We start from the raw sequence: 25,662 nt of genomic DNA, 5'->3' as shown, positions 1-25,662 counted from the left end.
TATGTATCCCTAATGCACAACCCCTATAACAAGCCTGTGTAGGTATACCGAGTACGCCGCGTTAATTATTTAACCAATTACGGGCGACATCTATGCGTCTCCTATATAACTACGTAACCTCGACGGTAAAGTTAATTTCAGGTTTCAAACTAAGTTTGTACACGCCCTATTTAGTTTTTTTTGTGAATTTATTATTATTATGGACAAGTGTGACCTCAATTGTTTATTACGCAAAACTTCGTTGTGTTAAATTAGTGTTAGTTCTAGATAGTAACGGTGCTAGTGTGGCTACCCAAAGTATTTTTTAAAATCTATTACTTTAAAAACAATTTAAGTATACAAGGTCAGTCAAAATGTTATAACGAAACAAAGTTACGTTTTCGAGTTAGGGTAATTTCACTATATTTTAATTAACTTTATAGTTGATTTGAAAAATTTCGATGAGTTTTAAAGTGACCAAGAAGGAATGTAATCACCTGAAAAAGTATCACAGAAATCGTTTTACGCTGGAAAATATCTTGTCACGTTGAGAGATGATGGTCTTTTTCACCGATTCGGTCCATTTCCGAAACCCATCTCGCAGAGAAGTAGATCCGATCGATTTAGATAGCAAGTCGCGACGTTCTCAAAGATATCGGTATTAAATTAATTGATTTTTCGGTGTACAAATAGTCCCCGTTTCTCGATTGTAACCAATAAAAGAAATAATTAAAAAAAACGATTTTTTTGGTGAATTTTTAAATTTGTTTTAATAAATAATGAGGGTAGGTACGGTTCTGGTTTTTTAGGATGATGGTCTAAATGGGACGACCTACGGAGAGTTGGGGGTTATTAAATTTCGCTTTGCAAGCGAAAACGGGGGTTGCGTCGTCGTCGGTACCATTCTAAATGGAATTATAATATCGCAGTTACAGTCAGGGGGGTATTAAGTTCGAATTACATGGATTAAGGGCTCGTAATTTCGTTTTGTCAGCGGCGTGTGAGGATATTTACGTTGAGACGTAAAACGGAGTTAATGTCGCATTGCACTTGACAGCGAAAGTAGATACTACTAGAGGATTCGACGTAAAATCCGGAAATGACGTTCGGGGAGCGGGATTAAATTCTGACACGTCCATAAATATCAAAATAATCTTTATATTCTCATCGTTTCCCGTTACCTCCCGCTCTGCGGTTCTATTGGGAGGGTAGATTTTCGTGGAATGTAGCAAGAACCGAACGGAAACTGGCAAATTGAAAACGAACCCGATAAAATCGTTCATTTCCCGGTAGGCGGCGCTAAAGATAAAACCGATAAGCGACAACAGCTTTTTTAAATTGCATCAGAAATTAAAATGAAAAACTTTTTGATTTAAGCTTTCGACTTCGTCCAATCTGTGCGTCTTTAAACATGTAAAGCTAAAGTTTCTAATGCGACAGCTTTCCAACCCACCCTCATCCCATAATGGTGGTGAAAACTTTGTCTGTCGTCTTCGTATCGGGTTGCCTCTGGCATAAGACGTCCACTTCCTTTCCTCGAAAGCTGTCGGCAAAGAGAGCTTTAGAATCCCAAACAAGACCCAGACACAAAAGAAAGTTTGCATGTAGAGGGCGCTTTATTGAAAGTCCGACCAAAAAAAAAAGAAATAATAAAGGAACCGGTTCCGTTCATTTGTTATTTTACAAACGGGGTCCATATTTACGTCGACGTTCGTTTTCTCTTGTGTAAAACGTACATGTAGAATGCGTCGACCAAGTTTGCGCTGTCACAATGGATGATTCTCGTATTGTTTTGATGATATGTGACGTTGCCATAAGATTTTATTTCATATAAAATGATTAAATAACATTTTTAATGAATAACCAGGACATCTGGTGTCTCGAATTGCCAAACACTTCTCGAGATCCAAACATGAATTATGTATGAGGTTGACGCTGAGTTCAGTTCGGAACTATTACTCTCCACACCCTCTCTCCTTTATCCCGATCCTCCGGATTTCCAACATTTATGGAAATGACATGTTTATTATTTAGTTTCCGGATGGATTTTTACGTCGTGAATCCGGGAGCCCTTGTCGCCGTCAATCAAACCGCCACTTTACCTTGTCTTTCCCCATCAATTAAAACGGCGACAACCTCTCCTGGAAAGTCACCTCTCCAAAATCGGAAAGGTTTCGTGGGGTTTTAACCCCCATTATTCATTCTTCACGTGAAATCCATCGAAATTGGCGTCGTCGCTAGTTGCCGCAATTTGCCGGATTGGAATTTAATAATTGATGCAGTAAATCTCACTGTCACTGTATGGGATGGAACTTTGGAAAGTTGGGACTCGATGTTTTAATTGATGTGACCCCCCAACTCCCTCCCTATTCCCAGAAACGCTACGATGTGGTGAGCAGGTGGTTCCCATAAAAATTAATTAATCACAATGCCATTTTGACCTAAATATATACGAAGGGTGGGAATTTACCCTAGTTTTAAAGGTGTAGTCAATCTTGTATATTTTGAATTGTTTAAGAATTTGTTGAGTACCGATTCTGTGTGGAGTGTCGCGAACAAAACTGCCATTCAAACAGAAATTAACAATGAGAATGGTCTCTCTACTGAAACGGACCACTCTGCAGAGTGTGCGAAGCTGCAGATAACGTCTGAATGAAACTTTAATCAGAGCTAAACACCGAATTCTCCAGCAACACCCCTATTTAATGGAGAAACGGGAGGAACTGTTTCTATATTGGATGACTGACGGCCTTATTTAGTGGAATAATAGGATTGTAGATCTAGAAATTCACTTAAATCTCTTTTAAACAAAAAATTACATTAAACATTTTAAGAGAAAATGTTTTATAATGTTTGTCTTATTTATAAATAAAAAAAATTACCTGTATATAACATGGATCTCGGCTTAAATTAATTTTCACTAATTGTAACAATATATGTTAACGAATATTTTGTAAAAATCATTATTTTCACCGACACTATAACAACCATTACCTATGATAACAACTTAAGCTTAAATAACTATATTTGTGGTTAACCGTCTAATCAATGACTTTACATTTATGTACAATGCTTTCACACAAAGAATTTGTTTTCTCTTTCTAGCACTAAAACATTGGTTTATTCTATCTCACTTTGATCTTAGATTCTTCTAAATGTCAATATTATACCATAACCTCAGAAAAACTGATGTACCAATGTAAATTGGGTAATGGAATAATTATGATGCCTGAATTCGTTATGAGCGTGTGAATTAAAGAAGATTGAGATTGCCATGAATATGTGTGATGAAAAATGACGTATGTCAAGTATGACAGATAAAGTTTAAGTACTTGAAAATCTGTCATAAAGTACAGATTAAGTTTCTACTCATAGAAACTTCATAAAAGAGGAGAATTGATCTCAGAGACGTAAGAATAATCTCTAACCTCTATTATGAGCAAAAAGCAGAAATACGTATAGAAGATTTAACATCTGATGAAATTGAAATTCAAAGAGGGGTTCGAAAACGATGTGTACTTTCTCCAATCTTCTTTATCCTATACTCAGAGGACATAATAAATTTGGTACGCTAATAAACAATTAGAGATATGCTGACGATACGGTTATATTAGCCAGCACATATGAAGATCTACAAAAGCTTATTAATAGGATACTTGCGGTAAGCGAAGAATATATGTTGGTCTGAATATAAGCAAAACAAAGTACATAGTTATTACAAAAACAACAAGAAACAATAATAAGATATATGTAAAAGAATAATGTGAAAGAGTAAAAGAATTCAAATATCTAGGCACAACGATTAATGATAACAACGACAACTCCCAAGAGGTGCACATTAGAATTGAATAGACTAAAAGCACATTTAATTGAACGAAGAAGCTTTTTTCTTGTCGGGATCTGAGTCTGGAGTTGAGAATGCGAATGATGCTATGGGCTGTCGGTACTGTTCTACAGATGGAAGCGTGGACACTTAAGGCGGTTGATGTGAGAAGACTGGAGGCATTTGAGACACGGATATACCGACGAATGTTAAAGATTTCATGGTTAGAGAAAGTGATCAACGTGGAGATGATGAGACGCATGCAGAAGGATAGAGAGATAGTACTGACACTGCGACGATTTATTATATATGATCCATGTCATGCGAGGGAAAATGTACCAAGTTTTGCCATTATGTAGGGAAACGTTCTGGGAAAAGGTCTATAGGAAGAACATGTAACTCCTGGCTGAAGAATATTTGGTAGTGGTTTGGTCGTACCAGCAATGAATTATTCATATCCGTGGTCTCAAAAGTTAGAATTGCCCTATAGCTTTTCTAGCTACACCTAGAACTAGAAAGTTTCGGATTTAACCGTGCGTCTCTTAATTTAGACGGCCGAAAACTCAGGGTTGCCATAACGACGTCACCTTTTTCCAAGCACAACTTTTCCTTTCCAAACTACCCAATGCCTGTACTATTAAACTATAGTAGAAACTACTGGAAACTACGAGAGCTGGCAGCTTAAAAATGGTATGAATCAAGATATGGACAAGATGGTTATGTTAGTAATGGAGGTTATATGTGAAATATTGTCAAAGATAGTTGAGATTAACCAGTGAAATAGCATCAATGTTAATTAATAATAAAGTTTATGTAATTATTAATTTATGTAACAAATAGTTGTGTACAGGTCGCAAGTAAGTTTTATTTAAACGGTGGTTCAACGCTCACAAGACGTTTCGATTTGAGGTTACGATTACGGTAGGTACATCCGTTAGAAGAACAGACGTGCTTTTTTGACGTGGCTATATGAATTGTACAACAGACTATTAAACTCCGTGATTAAACTAATGCTATTTCTTTCTAACACATATTATTCTCTAGCGGTTAATTTGTGTTAATTTCAATTTACTACGTATGGCATTTGTAAGAGCGGAAAACGATGATTAGTTACATTTTATGTGGGACAGTGCAAGTGTACAGTAGTTTCGTAACTATGGTTACTGCATTCATATATTGCAATATATTGCGAGTTATATGAAATTTCCTTTCTAATGTTACAACCCTCTGTATTCTTCTATATTTAAATCCAATATCTTGTAGATACTACTATTTAAGTAGTCTTATTATGTCTTCTTGGATTCCGTCCAGACCCTCTTTGGGGGTCGGTGTTGATGATCTACCATTTCAGATATCTTATGACATACATATGTCATATGACACGAGTTAATCGACTCATAAAATTCTATTGTAGATAAAATTATTAGCAATCTTTTCTTTTCAATTTTGCAAAAAACGTAAATGAAATGTTTGTTCATAATGATTAGTTTAACAGAAATTAAAAAACGATAAAAAAAACACCTTCATATAACATCTCAACCCAAATTTGTATTATTTAACGTTTCGTTACTAATTAAGCAAACCCGATTAAAAGATAATCACCGAACCGAAAAGTAAATTCACCCTCAACTTGAAAATGAGAAAGAGATGGAAAATTAGGGTGACATCAAAGTGATACAGGGTGGACGTAAAAAAGAAATCACCCGGAACTTTAGTTTCGATATAAACCGCGATGGGAGAGAAGCGCGCGCGCGCCTAATTCAATTATTCCAGGTCCGGATCGCCGACGAACGTTGTTACTTTTTTTTTCGTATTATTTTCCGGACGAACGCGTCGCGGGGAATACTCCGGGCACGTCGTCGTGACGTGCGGCGTCGATATCGCGGCGGTCGTGACGCCGTGACGTCACGGAATCGATGCAGAACGACGAGGACGGGGTATAGAGTACGCGTCGTCGTTATGGCAACGAGAGAGTTCGGAGCGCATGTTGCCAGGTAACAGTGAACGATCATAGTACAGGTAAAATTATTAATACAGGAGCGTATTTAATTAAAAAGTTTTTTAAATTTAATTAAAAAAAATTTTTTTAGTTGTAATTTTGAAAAATAAAATGATTTTCTTTTTTTTTAGCTATGTTAATTATTTGTATTATTTGTGTTGTGGTTTAAATACAACTGTAATGGAAATAGATGCGCGTTCTCGGGGTAAATACGTTCAGGTCTACAATCTAATTATAAACATTTTGAGCGCATCTCTTAGGTGAATCAGCTTGGAGATGCTAAGACACCTAAAGTGCGGCGCCCGTTAAAAATAAGATTACTTCAAACTTATCCACTTATCCTTTTAATTAATAAATTGTTACAATATTTGTTTTGTATTAAGTTTTTAAATTTTCAATTAAAATTTTTTTATCTTTTAGATTGAGTGCCATAAAATATTATGCAACTTTTATCTGTAGAAACCTATTTATCGTATTACTTAATAAATACAAAAATAAATCGTGATAAGTTTTTTTTTAACGATTAAGATAGTGATAACACTTTTTCTCTATTTTTGATTTTTTAAACTAATTTTTTTTGTAATTTCGATTCTTGTCGAAGTCAAAGAGATTCTTGTGGTTTTCCCTTTTTGGTTGGTAAACATTTCCGGTGAATTTTCCGGTTCTAATTAAACGAGGTAAGAGGTAAGGTTTTTTTTCCGGAGGCGAATCGTTTTTCAATTAAAACCCAAAAACAAAAGGAACTTCCCCCAGTAAAACAACAGCAACGAAACCTGCTGTGAGGGACGTTTTTTCAATTACTCTAATAACATACTCACCATGCACCACCAGATTTCTTCTTTTCCACTTATTCTTTTTTACTTTTTCTACTTCAAAATTTCGTTTTATCTCTTCAACGAATTTATTCACTGATTTATTTAAATTAAACTGATTATTTTTGTTATTCGCGGATTTTGTTCTCGCTCGTGCTTTATTAATTAATTAATTTTTTTGTTGGGATTAATTTTTCTTGGAAAAGATGACGTTTTCGTCGTGGTTTTCGACGCCAGGCGACCTCGCACTGGGGTGGTTTTGGTTTTTTCTTGTTTAATAAGTTTTAGAGAGTTTCTAGTTTTTTTTTTAATTTAATTTATATTTATTGTTCGAAAAAACGAGGAGAATTAAAAAGGGTTAGGAGGGTTTACGGGTGTGAATTGAGAGCAGAGCACCGAACAGAGATAAGCCCCAGAGCGGACTGAGCGTCGCGACGCCCGGCGTCGTCGCCGCGATGCTTCGGATGCTGCGTCGACTCCACTCAATTCCTACTTCGTCGCGACTAAAAACTAAATTCTTTTTTAATTCAACTCTTTGTTTTAACCCTTATAATATCATACAATTTTCAGAAAATTTTACTTTTTCCAACATTTTCAATTAATGATACACTTGGGTCACTAATACAATACATTATTATCAAGAAAAAATATAAATGTATACATATTTATATCAATAAAAAGCAGAACTAAAACATAATAAATGTATGGCAGAAAAAAGGTGCTGGGTTCAAATTGCCACAAAAGTGGTATTTGTTCTAGCACCCAGCCCTATTACAAAAGAAAACAAAAACTGGAACAAAAAACAAACAATAAAAAAAATATATATATAATACATATATTTATCTATTTTGTTTTTCTTAAAAATTCATTTCTTTCCCCATCAAAAAGCAAACTAACATTGTAATCTAGTAGCGCAAGAATGTTTTACACTCGATGCTATTTTTGTCCAAATAAATAAGTAGATGTTTATTACAAAATAAAGTTTAATTGTTTCTTTTGTGTCTAGCACTACTTGATATTTGGACAAAAATAACATCGAGTGTAAAACATTCATGCGCTACTAGATTAAAAAGTTCACTTCGAATAGCGTATATCATTTTTAATGCCTCATACGATCGCTACGTACACCTATTAACGTACTCCGAAAAGATGAGCCCCTCATCCAGCAACAAACCTAAACTGCGGACGGAAGTTTTTAGTGGTATGCACTGACCGTTAATAACAACCCTCAACCTCTATCTGAATGAAGTGTCACTTCTGGGTTTTTTAAGAACCAAACAAAATTAATTCGGTTTTCGCAGCATTCCAACGTAAACTCTTAACTGTTCAAGGTCATCATTTAACCTATCACAGGCAGTGTCTACCTCGTGGGGAAAAAACGAGATGTATAGCTACGTGTCCCGGGAACCACCACAAGCCATAAAGTCAACATTAAAGTCGCCCACAGCAGTAACGATATCATGCTCCGAGCATATCGCACTTAAATCAATCTCTAATTCCGAAACAAAGAAGTTAAAAACACAATTAGGTGGCCTATACACAACGCCTATAACCAAATCATTTGTTCCACTATTAATTGAAATCCAAAGCTGCACACTATTGCCAGAGGAAAGAACGCGAAATTAAAAAATTTTTACTTATGTACAGGGTGGGAAAATTTGGGTGTTATTATAGGCTATCTCAGAAACTATAAGAGATACGAAAAAAGTAGGTGCCATGTCCCGGTCTCTTTTTTCGAGACTAACCCAATCCCGCAAACACCAAACCTCTATCTTCTTTTGTTTTTAAGTTATAGCCAAAAAGTCAAATTTTCGTGATTTCAAAAAATGCTCATATTTCGTTTATTTTTGAAATTAGAGAAATGGGGTTGATACGTTCTTAAGACACTTTTTTAAGTAGAATATACTGCCGTTGAAAAATTTTAAAAATATTTGATGATTTTTGAGATACAACACAAAGTTGTATTTTTTTAAATACAAACTATACTTGATTATGATGTTAATGAAAAGAGCATATTTTTAGCTTTCCAATGATGTATCGCATGTATGGTGTATTTGCGGAAAATAAGCGTTAATTTTCAATTCCAAAATAGTAAGCGCTAAAGTTCAAAATTTTGATTATAGTAGGCGGGTTCGGACAGTAATTACTACCTAATTGCTATATGCTTTTGCACGAATATGACAGAAAGTTGCCCTTGTACCATTATGCAGGATAAAGTTGGTTTTGTACCAATGAATAAAAACTTTGAAGAGTTGATTTAAATTTCTCAGTATCTTATCCCTTACTTTGTTCACCAATAAAAAATGATTTGTAGACAAAGTTTGTTTATTAAAAATACAAGAAACATATTAACTAATGAATAATTAAATATGAACAACTTCAGGAACTAAACAGTCACAGACTTCTTCTAGATCTTCTTCTACTAAACTTACTGGTTGTAAGGTTAGAACAGTTGGGTATCAATAAATGAAATCTTCGGTAGTATCGTCCCTGTTTTTCCCAACCAGGAGATTTAGAAGTCTTTTCATATTAGCAACCTTTTCTTTTGAAATTGGGTGAGATAGAGGAAGATTAGGGATCATAAACTGGGCAGCGGACTTTCCATTGAAACGATGTTTATATGGTATATGGAGCCTTATCTATCATTTTCAAAGAATCATTTTTTAATTTTATCGCTTTATGTATTTAAAGATAATGAGGAATTTTTAAGCGGGAAACTCGTTTCAAAAAATTATAGAATAAAATGATCAGTAAACTCATGTTACTATAGTAACTAAGTAGTATTTAACGTTTTCCTCGCCTACTATAATTAAAATTTTGAATATTAATCTTTAATATTTTAGAATTAAAAAATAACGCTTATTTTCCCCAAATACACCATGCGTGCAATACATCATTGGAAAGCTACAAATATGCTCTTTTCAGTAACACCATAATCTACTATAGTTTGTATTTAAAAAAACACAACTTTGTGTTGTATCTCAAAAATCATCAAATATTTTTAAAATTTTTCAACAGCAGTATATTCTACTTAAAAAAGTGTCTTAAGAACGTATCAACCCCATTTCTCTAATTTCAAAAATAAACGAAATATGAGCATTTTTTGAAATCACGAAAATTTGACTTTTTGGCTATAACTTAAAAACAAAAGAAGATGGAGGTTTGGTGTGTGCAGGATTGGGTTAGTATCGAAAAAAGAGAAAGGGACATGGCACCTACTTTTTTCGTATCTCTTATAGTTTCTAAGATAGCCTATAATAACACCCAAATTTGCCCACCCTGTACATCGCTACCCCTCCACCCCGGCATACCCTATCCCGTCTAATAAGTGTATAACTGTCGATAGACAGCCGTTCATTGTTGACATTATCATTAAGCCACGTTTCAGTTAATCCCAACACAGAGTATTTCTTTTCAAAAAGTACATTCGATACTTCATCAAGGCAGGTCAGAAGAGAACGTACATTTAAAGGCCTTTGCCCACTACACCGTTCCATACGAGGACCGTAGCAGGAACGTACCAAGCACGTAAGAAAACGTTCTGAACACTACTAAGCCCACTGCAATGGACCAACAGCGTTCTATTCTCGTATGAAACGCGTATTATGCCCGTGTATGCAAATTGTAGATGCCCCGTTCGGATCACGTTTAGTGCAGCACCACATCTGTTAGTTGTTGTACGTTTTTGCTGTCGCGCCTATCTGCGGATAGTGTCAAAAAACCAACGGTATGACTATTAGAAAGTTATCTATCAGACAATTGGCAATGATTGCCAATTATATTGAATTAATGCCGATTATTTTGGACAAGGAAGAAGAAGTAACGCAAAAACAGCGGCCACGGTACTGGATTCACGATGCTCTAAAAGAACGAAAAGGGAGTATACTGGACATTATTTAGACACTTAATTGATGCTGAAGAAAAATGTTGTCAGTACTTTCAAAGGTCATCATTTCAAATTTCCTTCCAGGCTCTTTCTTTCCTTTGAGTATTCATATCAATTTTGGATGTTGAAGGTTATATAAAAATTGCTATTTACGAACACATTTTATTAGTTTTTCGTCCTCCATATTTAACAAGTGTGAACCTGCTGCAGTATTCTCTCGCGAAAGGAATAGTAAAACAGATTTTTAAGAATTTCTTCTTTAGTTTTATAACTCAGGAACTTCACTATGACAGGACAAGGATGTTTACCGTTCTTCTTGTTAACCGAAATCCCCATATTATCCTTTAAGGTCTCTAGACCTTTGTGTTCAACATTTTCCTCGTCAAGTCCAAATATCCGAACATTGTTACGGCGCGAATGTTGCTCGAGACCATCTATTTTTTTGTTCAATAACTGGTTCTCCTTTTGTAAGTCCTCGTTTTGTTGTTTGAGTGACTCAATTTCCGCCACAAAATGTTCTTTCACAACGTTTATAACTTTGCATATAAAAGTTTCTTTTTTTTTAAGTCACCAATTAATTAGCCAAGTAAAACTTTAAGCTCTCGTAAATTTTCATCCGTGAAACGCATTTTTAACAATAATAAACACTAAATAACACGCAGCCGAAAAGTTGTGTTATTACTCGGACGACGGCATTCACGCGATATTTCTTCTATTATAATAATAATATATTTATTGAGCTTTAATGGTTATGTCCGAGCTGAGGGGCAATTTAATGTGGCTATTCTAACTGTTTTTGAAGCATCGGTGTACTAGGCATGGGCTCCTCTTTTAAGTGGAGGCCCAATCATCCCTGCTTCTAAATATGACCTTATACGGTTTTAATTTCAATCAAGTGGTTTAGACGTCGGTCCCTGAGGATTTCGAGGTGTCCTCTGAGGTTACTGTCCTTCTGAGCATATTTTCAGTGATGCCTTCTTTTGTATGTGTAAATGAAAAACTGCTGATTTACAATCAAATCCTGAAGTGACATGGCACTGCAGCATCCAGCTCTGGGGCTGTGCCAGTACATCCGAAGACTGATGAGACAACAATCATGTAATCTCAGTGTGTGACGACAAAACTAGTAAGTGTACGTCAATAAGTGTTTTTCTGCATTAAAGACATTCCTTCAAAACATATCAAGATGTGGATTTGCCGTGTCTGGTGTGTTCTTTTAGTGTAATTGTTGGTATCATAAATTGCAAAAAATCCTGTATTATAAGAATTAAAAATAAAACATAATATTTTTGGATTCCTCTCAAAGTCAAAATCGTAATAAAAAAAGTATTTTTTTTTTGGTTGTTTCAATTAAAAGTTTAATTTAATCAAACCTCGTAAAATTCGACGAAACTAAATCAAATAAATTTTTTCCCTTCGTTTCACCGAAACCCCCAATGTTAATTCAATCGGATCCTTTGATTTTCAATTGCGGATACTTTTTTATACGATTACTTGCAAAAAGTAAACTACGAAAAGTTTTACTCGCAATCAAATTTGATGAGTAATTATAGATTTTTCACCAAATAATAATGAGTAATCAATTTACTTAACTAATGTGTCATCTCCAATCGTTTATATGATAAAATGACCCCCTAATATTAGATAAACAATAATTTACGATTTATCTGTTGAGTATATATATTAATAAAGTTTATGAGAAATTAAAGTCATTTCTAAAAAATTGTAAAATGGTTCAAATCGCTGGAAAATACACTCACGATCGAAATGAAAATTTCGAGGCTTACATGCAATCTTTTGGTAAGTTTTTTTCAATTAATTTTTATTGTTCTAAATTTTATAAATTTATTTAGGTCCTTTAGTTACTCCCGAAGTAATAACCCAATACGTAAACTCAAAACCAACGATCGAAGTTAAATTGGACGGTAATAATTGCACAATTTCTAGTTCTGGAGGTCAAACGCAAAGTTTTACATTTGGGCAAGCTTACAAAGATGATCTTTTCGCCGGTCACGATATTGAGGTTACTTTATTTTTCAATTCATAATCGGCGATTATAATCATTTTTATTATTTATTTATTTTTATAGAGCACAGCAACTTTGAATGGAAATAAAATTGAAATTAAAACTGTTAGTAAGAAATCTGGAAATAGTGGTGCCAGAATTTACGAATTTTCAGATGAAGGTTTAGTCATTGTAAGATTGTTATAAAACTTTTATTTCATTCTAATTCAATATCATTTTTATTTGTAGCATTACACAGGTGGTGTTGAAGCGAAAAGATTCTATAAACGCGCTTAAAAATGATTTAAAACTTCAATAAAATGTTATAAATAAATAATAATTTTTTCATTTCACCTCAATATATCTCAGTCATTTGTATTTGTATTACCAATTATGCAACAATTTTGTCACGCTACAATTATAGCATTAGAGTGTAGAAGAAGATGCATAAGTTGCAATCAATTATTAGAAAATCATTATTTTAATCACTTTATGGTGTAGCTAAAGGCTTTGAGGATTCTAACTTTTGAGTTGATGAAGGAATGCTTCTTATCGCATTGTTATGATAGAGTATATCATGTTGAGCTGAGACGCACTGAATATACTGTAAAGTGAAGGATATTTAGTTAAAGTTTAGGAATGCAAACAAAGTGTTTTTGAATTTACTGTATAGAGTAACTCAGACTCATCATGACCAACGTGAGTTTTTTAAAAAGATATTGGAAAGGATTAATGTACAACTTGGTGTAAAGTATATGGTATAGAGAACCATAACCATTTACGGAGAGAACTTTTATTGTAGACGAGGGCCACTATTACAGAATGAGATGGTGCTCAAAGTTGTTATGAAAGTTGTTTTATGTATGTGCTTTTATACGCTAATAGACCACAACCTGTTTCAGTTGAGAGGAGGAATGAGGTTGCTTTTATTCAAACACATCACTTTACAGCCTAAGCACACTACTCATAAATTTCGATAGTATTTCTCGACTAAATGTGAACTGTAGATTCGCCGAAGAAAACTCATTACATGAAGGAATCAGATCTTTCAGAACTAGCATTAGATAGATTTTATGCAATACCTCGCAGAGATAATGGTTATTCTCCAATATCTAAGGTGTCTTAATGCTCCAATCTAAGATGTTGAGAGGTTGCTTCTTGCAATAGAATCTTGATTTGATTCTGATATGGTGTCTCTGTGGACATCAAATAAGGTTTATGTAGTGAATTCTACATCACTGAAGACTACATTTATGTCGAGGAATCTGGTGTATCCTGATTTTCTTCTTCGTCTGCAATACATCACAAAAGTCCGGCGGCATGGTATTTTTAGATAAAAACAAAACAGAAGCATATGAAATTTGGCATAAATTTAATTCAAATATTGACAAATAACAATGTATAGGTGCATCTTTGATTATATATAATATGGATTGAGCCAACGAGAGAGATAGCTTGCGCAAGGTGATCGAACCGAGATAGACATAGAAGCGTACTGCCATATAATGGGTGTACTGATAGAAGTGAGATAGATATAGAAGCGTACTGACATATAATATATCTATCTTTGTTACACTTTCACATTATCGCTTTCCATCTGCGTCTATTCACCTTGAGCAACATTTTTGTTAGTAGATAGATTCAGTTAGCTCAATCCATATTATATATAATCAAAGAGGTGCATCAAATTCGTTGTCCGCATAGGCTATCTCCGAAACTAAAAGAGATAGAAAAACTGTAGCTTACATGTCATGATCTCATTTTTTCGAGAAACTGCTAATGTCGAAAACTTCGAATAACCCTATCAGCAAAAACTTAAGAATTTACGAATTTTCACAATGAATTTCAAAAATGATGAAAGATTAACCTTACCAAACATTCTTTTCCGGGGTGATTGACTGCCGAAAGCAAAACTGATTTATCCTAATATTCCGTCACGTTATAATTGGGATTCCTTCATGGAATAATCGGGGTTTCAAAAGAAAACTACCTATCTTAATATTACCCAATATTTTAGTCAGAGTTGATTGACATTTGTAAACAAAACTAACCTAACTCAACTTTTCTTTTCTGGAAGTGAATTTCTGGAAGAGAGTTTAATTTATAACACTCCACTTTTGGTAATAAGTGAGAAATTCGCAAATTTCACAAATTTTTCAGTTTTTGTCGGTAGGATAAAAATAAAAGACAATAGCTGTTTGGAGTTTTCGTAAAACGAGGTCATGACATGTAAGTTACTTTTTTTCTGTCTCTTTTAGTTTCGTAGATAGACCGTGCGGACAACGAATTTGGGACACTCTGTAGAATTAAAGTTCGAAATATTTAAATTTTGTCTACACACAGGCCTTAAGCAATGATCATGCGTGGAAAGTTGGTCCGGCACCACTCATGAACCACCTTAGCTTTGTGCGCGTGGAAATTGATCTTGACTTGTTGATCAACAAAAATCACCGGTGTCTTTCCGATCGAGGATGTCTTTGAGCTCCGTCGGTGAGAAGCGTTTTAGAAGTTCGCGACGTCTTTGAAGGCGAGTGGCGTTCATCTGTTATGCATCTTGATGCTACGAAGTCCCAAACGATGTTTGACAACTCCGTGCTAGAGTCTTTGGTCTTCCACTTCTGGGACGATCCTCGAAGCAACCGGTCTCCCGATAATTGCGGATTGTCTGCCTGGCTCAGCCTCAAAATCATGGTACGGTCTACGTCAGACCTCAAAACGCACAAAGCAATCCTTTACATTTTTGGACAAGTCTTTAATAACAAATTCCAGGACTTTTGTTGAAATGTACGTAAGATGTACATTATTATTGATGAGTTAGATTATTCCTAGCAGGATTGATTAGGAGAAATCCATAGGGAGACACTAATTTTCACTTTCTGTGTAATGACACAAAGTGGCGAGAAATGTTATTTACACTATTAGTAGTGGAGAGAATCGATTTTATGATTGATGAACCTAATTATATCGGCTTAGCCGATTTAATTAGGTTAACGAAACTGGTTTATACTCTTTTGTCAATTACTCAACTACCTCCGAGAACAACTCTTTGATTGAAAGCTCCCTCAAATTGTACCTTAACCCTTTCAAGACGATCTTTTATTTGGAGAAGATAGAAACTTGTTTTAGTCTGGTAAAACATTTACTGGTACATACGGTGTACCAGGAGTCTCGAAAGGGCTAACTTATTAAAATATGTATATTATTCCTTAAATTCTTAACATAACTTTTTGTAGAAAATTTTCCACGTAATAAAACTTAACTATTACAAAATCATCATTATACTATTGTTGGGGTTTATCTCATAGTTTATAAATCTTTCAATTTATAATAAAAATCTATTTCAATAATTTCGATTTCTACAAAAAAAAGCGAAACCAATATTGAATTGACAAATAAACTGCAATAAATCATCTAATCCACCTTTGACGATTACTTGCACAATTTTATCTATATAAACTCGGTTTTATCCGTTTCAAAATTAGTGAATTCACACAATTTGTACTGTTCTTAAGTCTTTTCCAAGTCTCATTTTCTTCTAAACATAAAATGGCTCTAATCAACGGAAAATACGCCCACGAAAGCAACGAAAATTTCGAAGCTTACATTATGGCTTTATGTAAGAAAATTATTTATTTAATTTTTTGAATGATAATGGTTTTATTATTTTTAGCTCCCGAGATGACACCAGAATTAGCTAAAAAATACGCCGGCTCAAAATCAACTTTGGAAATTTCCGTAACCGGCGATCAATGCACCATTTCTAGCAGTTCCGGAAGAAAGGAAACTTTCACTTTCGGACAGAGCTTCAAGGACGATTTATTCCCCGGCCAAGAAATCCAAAGTACGGCCACTTTAAACGGAAATAAAGTCGAAGTAAAATCGAGTAGCTCAACCGGAATTTCTGGAAGTCGTGTTTATGAATTTTCCGATTCTGGACTCGTTGTTGTAAGTTTTTAATTCCATTAGTTCCAATTTGGAAGATTACAAAAATGCTTTATTCTTCTTTTAGACTTACACTTCAGCTAATGCGACAGCTAAACGCATCTACAAGAGAGTATGAACTTTTTAAAGATTTAAACTGTAAAAAAATAATTACGTTGTTTTAATAAATTTTATTCAAACATAAATTTCGAATTTTATTTTTATAATGATAATTAAAATTTATCAAAAAGAAACAAACAATAATAAACATTGAATATTGTATTTTGGACTTGTAACATGATGAGATCGGATGATTAAAATCAATTTTACATTTTACACAATAGATAATGAGAAGCGCACCCACATTTGTTGTTTAATCATCGGGCGAAATCATACAAGGATTTATTTATAAATTTTAAACGCAAACACCGATAAGTTTATATAACACACACCCGTTTTTTTTTTAGTTGTTAATCTCGATTTATAAACCCTCAAAAATGTAGGTGACAAAAAAATCGTTTATTTTATGATTTTTTTTTTCAGATGGATTTATTTCGTATCCTGATTGACGAATTAATTCTTGAGATTTATTCGACGAAAAAAAAGTAAATAAATAAACCTTAGATTTCATCGCATGATTTTTTAATAATTCGTTAAGCCTCGATTTAAAAAAATTTTATACATATAATTTCGGTTTATAGCGTTTTCCGCCTTCCGATTGCAAATCTCCAGCATTTGCGATCCTTCCAGTCCCCCTGGTGCCAGGTTTCTTTCGGACAACACCTTCTTTCTCCATTCTTCAAGAGCAATCTGCACATATACATAGGTTGGCATCTATTGACGTTTGCGATAGCGCTTGCCACAATTTTTGATGTGTTATTCTTCATATAGCTACTTTCATCTCTGTGATTTGGTTTAGATTGAATATATTGTCCATGCACGCTCTGAATCCCGCTTGTTTTTCCATTTCACATGGTGCCCGTTCTTCTTGTATCAAATTTTTTACAATTCGACCGTATAGTATGCTTAAGTATGTTTCTTTGTATTGGTTGGAGATTTCAATCTCCCCGATTTAATCTTACCTACTAGTCAACATTCAATTAAAACCAGGGCTTTTATTGATTTTTTAAGTGTTCTTAATGCCAAACAGTACAATAACGTTAAGAATGAAGATGGCAGAATGTTGGATTTATTCATCTCTAATGCTGATCTGAATTTTCACATAATAAGATCTGACAATCCAGTTGTACCAGAAGATTCTTATCATCCCAGTCTTGAAGTGGAAGTTTACTACTCTACACCTACTAATCAACAGCGGTTCCCATCTTCTGATGATTTACGATATGACTTTCATCGAGCAAATTACCCTGCATTATATGATCACTTCTTTAAGTATGATTGGTCTTTTTTGCTTTCCCATACCGATGTCAATGAGGCTTTGGATGCCTTCTATGATGCCATTTACTCCGTAATTAATACACACGTCCCTGTTAAAACCAAATCTGATAGTTCTTACCCACCGTGGTTTTCGCCGGAAATAAAGAGACATATTAATATCAAAAAATTCTATCACAAAAAATGGATCAAAACAAAAAAAATTGTATTTTATAGTGAATTTAAGCGACTAAGGAGGTTGTTAAAAAATGAAATAAACGACAGTTACATTAAGTATCTTAACAACATACAAAATACCATCAAGACTGATCCGTCCAGTATATGGAATTTTCTCCTAGCTAAGAAACGTACCACAAGAATACCCTGTAATCTGATTGATAGTGAGAGCAATGTTCTTGCTGATCCTCAAGATATTGTAAATGCTTTTGCTGACATGTTTTCTGCTGTTCACACTGTATCTACTGACGGAACTTTCACTGAATCTAATTTCAATCCGTTGCCATACTCTTTTCATCCCACTACAGAAGAGGAGCTAATTAAATTAATGGCAACGTTTTCTAATAAGCATACTGCTGGAGATGATTTGTTGCAAAGTTTTATGGTCAGAGATTACCGTTATATATTTGCTTGGCCTCTTAAATTTATTATTAACTTGTCCATTACATCCTGTGAATTTCCTGAAAGATGGAAACGATCAAGACGATGGTACGTCCCTCTCAAACTATAGACCAATTTCGATAATTTGCAATTTTGCTAAACTATTTGAAAAGTTATTATATTCTTTTATGTACACCAGCACGTGCCCCTTTGTGTCAGCTTCCCAGCATGGTTTTGTTTCCGGTCGCTCTACAGTTACCAACTTGGCTACAATTTCCGAGTTTATCTGTAGCACCTTGGATAGACGTGGGCAGGTGGATGTTGTATACACTGATCTATCCAAAGCCTTTGATCTGATTGACCATAGAATTCTCTTGTATAAAATGAGCTCTTTCGGATTTGATCCTTCAGCAATTCAACTTCTGGCCTCTTATTTGCAACATAGAAAATGTTATGTTGCTTGCGATGGATATTTTTCTAATGAGTTCACTCTTACCTCAGGGGTTCCACAGGGATCAAATTTGGGCCCTCTATTATTTATTCTTTTCATAAATGACTTACTTCTAAAAATTGATTGTCGGATGTTGGGATATGCTGATGATATCAAGATTTATGCCGAAGTCTCATCGATGGCAGATAAGCTGCAGCACAACTTAAACACAATAGTGCAATGGTGTAAGACCTACAAACTTAACCTTAATATAGATAAATGTTGTGTACTTACTTATAGCCGATGCTCGTCACCATGCATATATCCTTACAATATTGCTGGTAGCATTTTAAGGCGTGTTGAGGAGTACAGGGATTTGGGGGTCCTGTTTGATGCAAGTCTTAATTTTTAAAAACATATCAATAATGTGTGTTCGGAGGCCTTTAGGTCCCTAGGTTTTGTGATGCGTATGTCTAAATATTTCACAAGTGTCAGCTTATTAAAGACCTTGTATTGTGCTTACGTTCTGAGTAAGTTAGAATACGCTTGCCTGATTTGGAGTCCCTTATATGCATGTGAGTTCTTAAGCCTTGATCGAGTCCATCGTAGATTCTTAAAATTTCTTTCTTACAAATCTGATGGAATTTACCCTGAGCGATGTATACCACAAAATGATTTGCTTGCACGACACAATATGATTTCCTTGATGGACAGAAGAAACGCGTTTTATGAAAGGTTTCTACAAAGGCTTATCGAATATAACATCGATTGCCCTTTCATTCTTGAGCGACTAGGGTTTGTTGTTCCAAGGCTCCTTATGCTAGGACAAACATTATGAGACGGGCGCCAACATACACTCTCTGTAAAGTGGGCAACAGGATTCCAGACAATCAGTAATCACCTGCATGCAAATTCACTTATACATGTAAATTCACTTATTTAGTTTTTATTTTTATTTTCTTTATAATTCGGTCAATTGTTAATTTCTTGAATTTTTTGTAATTTTTGTTTTTTTTTTTTCTCACATACAGATACATATTATTGTATTATTACATTATGTAATATATATTGTTATCCTTTTTTGGGCTATGCCTGTTGGGTAATAAAGGAATATTATTATTATTATTAAGGAATTTGTGACTGTTAGACATCGGTAGTTATTACAGTTCTTTCTATCTCCTTTCTTATGGATTGGTGTTATGCACCCTTTCTTGCAAACCTCTGGAATTTCTTTTTGAATTATTCATAATTCGCTCATAATAATATGTTTAGAAAATTAGTAAATAAAGAATTTTTTTTAAAACTATTTTGTATATCTCTAAATGATGGCGATTAAAAAAGGTTATCCACGAAATTAAATGAGATTTTTTAAATCTGATTTTTTCCCGATAAAATCGATAATTGTCTCTATGTGCCCTGAAAATATTACAACAATATTCCCATAAATAGATTTTTCCGCAAATTTTAAATGTACTGAAAACAAGAAATTTGAAAAATCGTATCTCAAAGACGAATTGAGATATCAAGATGAAATAAACAACATTTTGAAGCAAATTCAATAAAGATTTAGTGAGCAATGAATAATTTCTTATTTTCCATCAATCTTACTGTTATGATTTTTTTAACCTAACCCCTTGTACAGGGTGTCCAAATTTCGATGGGTTTGCAGGATATCTCAGTTATTATGAAAGATAGAAAGTTGCGGTTTTCGCGAACCTGAGCTACTTTTTTGTGAAACAAATTTTCATAGACCTCTTCGTTTTTGATATACAGGGAGTATTTCAAAATTTACGATTTTCAGACACCCCCGTATCTCGGCTATCCGGAAACTTAGTAAAAAAGTAAAAACGGGTTCTAATAGATTTTTTTTACGTAGAATCCAATGGTGTACGTAGAATTTTTCTAGTCATCACGGTTTTTGAGTTATAAACACAACTTAGGTTTTTTTTAAATGGAACCACCTATATTTTATTTTTTTATTGAACTGGATTTTTTTCAAGCTTTTCAATGATATATAATACTCTATACTTACCTTTATAATTAACCTCGAAATTGAATAAAATACATTATTTTATAAGTAGGCAATGATAAATAGACTGACGTCACAGAGATGGGCGGAGCTTATATCGACTCTAAACAATTCCGTTGCTAACCACAGTTGCTAATGATAAACCGTAATAAAAATGTCATAAAAAGCCACTTAGTTTATTTTATTTTAACACTAATTGAAAAATTACATATGGTGATTTACCGTTAGCAACACACTTAGCTATGAAAATGTTTGGAGTCGATATAAGCTCCGCCCATCTCTGTTACGTCAAGGCTTAGGTTGTCTATTAAGTGATCGCGTTGCTAGGATACCGGAATAAACAAAGTAAATATAGTTAATTACTGTCAAACTTAATTTTGAATTTTGTGCTAACAATAAATCGTGTGTTACTTAATTACCTTTAATTAACTTAACTTAATTATCTTTTTCTTGAAATGGAGCGCTATGAAAATTATGAAAAATATGACATGCTAGTATGTTACATTCATGCAAATGAAAATGTTAATCAAGCTGCTGAATTATATATAAATAGGTAGAATGCAACATTTATCAGCAATAACATTTTATTAGCAGATTGTTTCACTTCAGATATCCAGAAAGAGCGCAACCAAATTCAAAAATTTTTTTGCGAATAAAGCGTAATTTGATCAATTATGGAAGTTTTTTGATGCCCAGACCAAAAAAATATAATAAAGAAAATCGGAATAACAATGGAATTACCGTGTTAGGATGTGTGGAAGCCGCGCCTAAAACATCATGTAGGGAAATTGAATGTCAAGTTGGAATTAAAAAATCGACAGCCTGTGCGATTCTAAAAAAGTATAAATATAAACCCTACAAAGAACAAATAGTTCACCACTTACACCCGGGAGATGCCGAACGACGTTTGGAATTCTGTAACTGGTATTTGAACCATGCACAAAATAATATTGAATTTAGTTCCTCTATTATATGGTCTGATGAGGCATATTTTACCAGCACAGGAATCTATAATCGTCATAATAACAGGCATTGGCATCAAGAAAACCAACATATTGTAATTGAGCGGGAGCGTCAAGGAAAATTTGGTTTTAGCGTGGCATGTTTTATTATTGGGCCACGAATTGTTTACAAAATATTTGAAGGAAACCTTTGCGCTAATCGCTATTTGGACATCTTGCAAGAGGTTTTGCCAGAGATTTTGGATGATATTCCTCTTATTCGGCTAAATAATATTTATTTTCAGTAGGACGGAGCTCCCGCTCGTAATGCGCAGGTAGTGAGTCGCTACCTAACTGCAGAATTTCCTGGTAGGTGGATAGGCACACATGGTCCAACGCGATGGCCAGCAAGATCACCTGATTTGTCTATTTTGGACTTCTTTTTATGGGGATATATCAAGAATCGGGTATATAGTACCCAGAATCGAACAAAATTGGAATTGAAAATTGCTGTAACTGATGCTTTTTCACATTTACAGCAACATCCCATAACTATTCTAAATGCAATTAAACGCATTACTAAACTTTGTGAACAATGCGTGCATCAAAATGGTAACAACTTTGAACAATTCTTGTAACTTGAAGCCATATTTGCATAATGTTTAGTTTTTAATAATTTTTCGTTTTTAGCAAACAAAATTTAATAGATACATTTTTTTAATAAGTCAATAATTAATATTATAGTATTTTCAAAATTCTTTGTTTATTCTGGTATCCTAGCAACGCGATCACTTAATTTATCATAGCCTACTTATAAAATAATGTGGTTTTTTTAATTTCGAGGTTAATTATAAAGGTAAGTATAGAGTATTATATATCATTGAAAAGCTTGAAAAAATTCTAGTTCAATAAAAAAATAAAATATAGGTGGTTCCATTTAAAAAAACCTAACTTGTGTTTATAACTCAAAAACCGTGATGACTAGAAAAATTCTACGTGCACCATTGGATTCTCCGTAAAAAAATCTATTAGAACCCGTTTTTACTTTTTTACTAAGTTTCCGGATAGCCGAGATACGGGGGGTGTCTGAAAATCGTAAATTTTGAAATACTCCCTGTATATCAAAAACGAAGAGGTCTATGAAAATTTGGTTTACGGCATTATAAGTTTCACAAAAAAGTAGCTCAGGTTCGCGAAAACCGCAACTTTCTATCTTTCATAATAACTGAGATACCCTGCAAATCCATCGAAATTTGGACACCCTGTACATATTAGATTTTTATTGATTTAAATACGGTAACATAAAAAATCGTATCTCAAGAACGAATTGAGATGTCAAGCTGAAATAAAGAGCATTTTAAAACAAATTTAATAAAGATATAGTGTTAAATAATTTCTTATTTTCCATAAACTTTGTTGTTATGATTTTTTGAACTCAACTCTGCATATTTTGTTATTATTGATTTTAATAATTAAACAAATCGTATCTCAAAAACGAATTGAGATATCAAGACAAAATAACAAACGTACTTATTAAAGAGAATTTCGGGAAATGTCGGTTTAATAAAATAAATATATTTCTTTAATTTTTTATTGTTTCAATAATTACATTTGAATGAAAAATTTGTGTTTTCGTGGATTATTTAGAGTCTCTTGTAGATTCTTTTGGCAGTTACACCACTTGGGGCTGAGTAATGCTGGAAAAATCGATAAAAAGAATTAAAATAATTTCGTTAATTTGCACTTACAACAACAAGACCGGAGTCGCTAAATTCATAAACTCTATTTCCTGTTGTGGATCCACTAACGGATTTAATTTCGACCTTGTTGCCACTAAGAACAGCGGTACTCTAAAAAAATCATAATTAAATTAAATGTTTGTTTATTAATTTTTTGGCGTGATTGTTACTTGGGCCTTTTGTCCCGGTAATGGTTCGTCTTCAAACGTTTTTCCAAAAGTAAAAGTTTGTCCTCTACCCGTAGTGCTGCTAATGCTACAGTTGTCACCGTCGACTTTAATTTCGATCGTTGGTCTCGAACTGTCCATCTTCGAGGCCAATTCGTCGGTAATTTCCGGCCCCAAAGACTTCAAGTATTGGGCGAAATTTTCGTTCCCGGTGTTTTCAAATTTTCCGGCAATCAAGACCATTTTCTTTTTCGATTTTTCTCACTCTTCCAATAACGAATCGTAAAAATAAACTGAATTTGAACCGCTCAAAACCCATCTTTTATAGGGGGCATAGTTTTATGACACGGATTAAGACGGATCGATGCGATCGATGTTTAAAAATGAGTGGTTTATTGCCGATATTATATTTTAAACGGGATTATCAAAACCATTTTTCAGTTTGCTTATTGGAAAATTACCCAAATAATTTTTGTCAAGTTAATTAATTTTTTGTTCAAATAGATCTTTAAATCTGTGTGCTCAAATTTTAACTCACAAGCAACACTCTCAGATAAAAGTATTTGAAAAGGCAGGCCAAAGTAATTTAACCTTAATCTATTGAATTAAACGAAAGATATAAATAGACCAGTATAACCGAGACATTTGTCATAATTTCGAGTGATTTACAACCGTCTTCATCTTAAACTCTCTCGATACAATGGCTTTACTTGCGGGGAAATATCAATTTGAAAGAAATGAGAAATATTTTGAATATTTAAAATCTTTGGGTAAGAAATGTATTACTAAAAATGTGTTGATTATATTTTTTAAATTATCCTTTAGGACCAGAAGTGAGTGATGAGATTGCTTCGAAATTAGATGGGTCAAAACCAACAATTGATGTTGTTATCGATGGAAATGTGTGCAACATTTCAAGTTCAGCAGGAAGAGGTCAAAAGTTCACGTTCGGTGAAACTTTTGATGAAGAGTTATTCCCTGGAATAACCGTTAAGGTGGGTGAAAATTAAAATTGAAATAATTCAAATTAATACTTTTAATTGGTTGTATAGACCACGGCTACATTGAATGGAAATAAAGTTGAAGTTCAATCGGTGTTTGGTGATGGCAGAAGCGGAAGCAGGGTTTTCGAATTCTCCGATGGCGGATTAATTATTGTGAGTGTTAATTTTTTAGTTTAAAATTGGATTTTTCTGTTTTATTTCTTTCAGCATTACTCTAATGCCAAAGGAAGTGGAAAAAGATTTTTCAAGAGAGTTTAAAAGTTGATTTCGTCTTCTTCTAAAAGTTTTTTTTTCTCCAAGTGTTTAAAGAAATTTAAAAAGTTTTCTTATTATTTTAAAAATAAATGTGTTGAATTTAAGTAACTTTTTAATTTTATCTCCTTTTCAATTTGTCATTTTATCAAAACCTTATCGTGTATTCGATTATTTACGTTCAATTATATTGCTTTTATGATTAATTAAAAAAAATTTTAAGTGGATTACGAAACGTGTCAAGGTACAATGTTGCATCAATATCAAATAAAATCGGTCCTAGTAAATTTTTTCCCCCTTTTTCGTAACGTGTCATTTAAGTGACACGTTGACATGGTTTTCGTTTTTGGGAGAAAGTTCTATTTCAATCAACCCTTCGCGGAAAAGATTTGATCATCAATTTTAGTTAAGTTAAAACAATTCTAATAAAAATAAATTTTTACATTAAGGAAGCGTCAATAACAGTATGGAGTTTTATCCTATTGATACCTTTTCCGATTTAGAAATGAAAGCTTAATCCGGGTACTCTGCCATCTGTGACACGACATTTTCAAATGGAAATATGAGCGCAATGGAGCTCAACTTCGATGAATCCCCCCCATCGTTTTCAATCAGGGTTACTATATGATGGTAGTAGTTTTCGTTTTAAACCGTTTCGCCCGACCCAACACAACACGTCCTTT

At 33.8% G+C, this 25,662-nt stretch overlaps 5 protein-coding genes across 5 annotated transcripts in view; 3 read left to right on the top strand and 2 right to left on the bottom strand.

The window, feature by feature from the left end:
• Positions 1–7,025, bottom strand: part of LOC111417031 (poly(rC)-binding protein mub) — a 30,770-nt gene extending 23,745 nt beyond the window's left edge. The window contains exon 1 of the mRNA XM_023049176.2: positions 6,620–7,025. The gene's annotated coding sequence lies outside the window, so the exon portion shown is untranslated. The remainder of the gene's footprint in view (positions 1–6,619) is intronic.
• Positions 7,026–12,197: 5,172 nt separating this feature from the next.
• Positions 12,198–12,844, top strand: LOC111417025 (fatty acid-binding protein-like). Its single transcript, XM_023049171.2, has 4 exons — positions 12,198–12,299; positions 12,353–12,522; positions 12,589–12,696; positions 12,754–12,844. Exons 1-4 carry the CDS (start codon positions 12,230–12,232, stop codon positions 12,799–12,801), a joined length of 396 nt encoding a protein of 131 aa, XP_022904939.1. The 5' UTR covers positions 12,198–12,229; the 3' UTR covers positions 12,802–12,844.
• Positions 12,845–15,980: 3,136 nt separating this feature from the next.
• Positions 15,981–16,631, top strand: LOC111417023 (fatty acid-binding protein-like). Its single transcript, XM_023049169.2, has 3 exons — positions 15,981–16,120; positions 16,175–16,449; positions 16,514–16,631. Exons 1-3 carry the CDS (start codon positions 16,051–16,053, stop codon positions 16,562–16,564), a joined length of 396 nt encoding a protein of 131 aa, XP_022904937.1. The 5' UTR covers positions 15,981–16,050; the 3' UTR covers positions 16,565–16,631.
• Positions 16,632–23,394: 6,763 nt separating this feature from the next.
• On the bottom strand, positions 23,395–24,254 carry LOC111417024 (fatty acid-binding protein-like). The gene is made up of 3 exons (XM_023049170.2): positions 23,727–24,254; positions 23,566–23,667; positions 23,395–23,514 (listed from the first exon to the last, which is right to left on the bottom strand). The coding sequence occupies exons 1-3, from the start codon at positions 23,964–23,966 to the stop codon at positions 23,461–23,463; spliced, it is 396 nt and encodes a 131-aa protein (XP_022904938.1). The 5' UTR covers positions 23,967–24,254; the 3' UTR covers positions 23,395–23,460.
• Positions 24,255–24,371: 117 nt separating this feature from the next.
• LOC111417022 (fatty acid-binding protein-like) lies at positions 24,372–25,086 on the top strand. Its single transcript, XM_023049167.2, has 4 exons — positions 24,372–24,493; positions 24,549–24,718; positions 24,776–24,880; positions 24,935–25,086. The coding sequence occupies exons 1-4, from the start codon at positions 24,424–24,426 to the stop codon at positions 24,983–24,985; spliced, it is 396 nt and encodes a 131-aa protein (XP_022904935.1). The 5' UTR covers positions 24,372–24,423; the 3' UTR covers positions 24,986–25,086.
• Positions 25,087–25,662: the final 576 nt, after the last annotated feature.

The sequence above is a fragment of the Onthophagus taurus genome, chromosome 3, assembly GCF_036711975.1.
Source record: "Onthophagus taurus isolate NC chromosome 3, IU_Otau_3.0, whole genome shotgun sequence".
In the NCBI taxonomy this organism is placed as follows: Eukaryota; Metazoa; Arthropoda; class Insecta; order Coleoptera; family Scarabaeidae; genus Onthophagus; species Onthophagus taurus.
The sequence above is the reverse complement of the archived record's forward strand: the minus strand, read 5'-3'. Positions and strand labels throughout refer to the sequence as shown.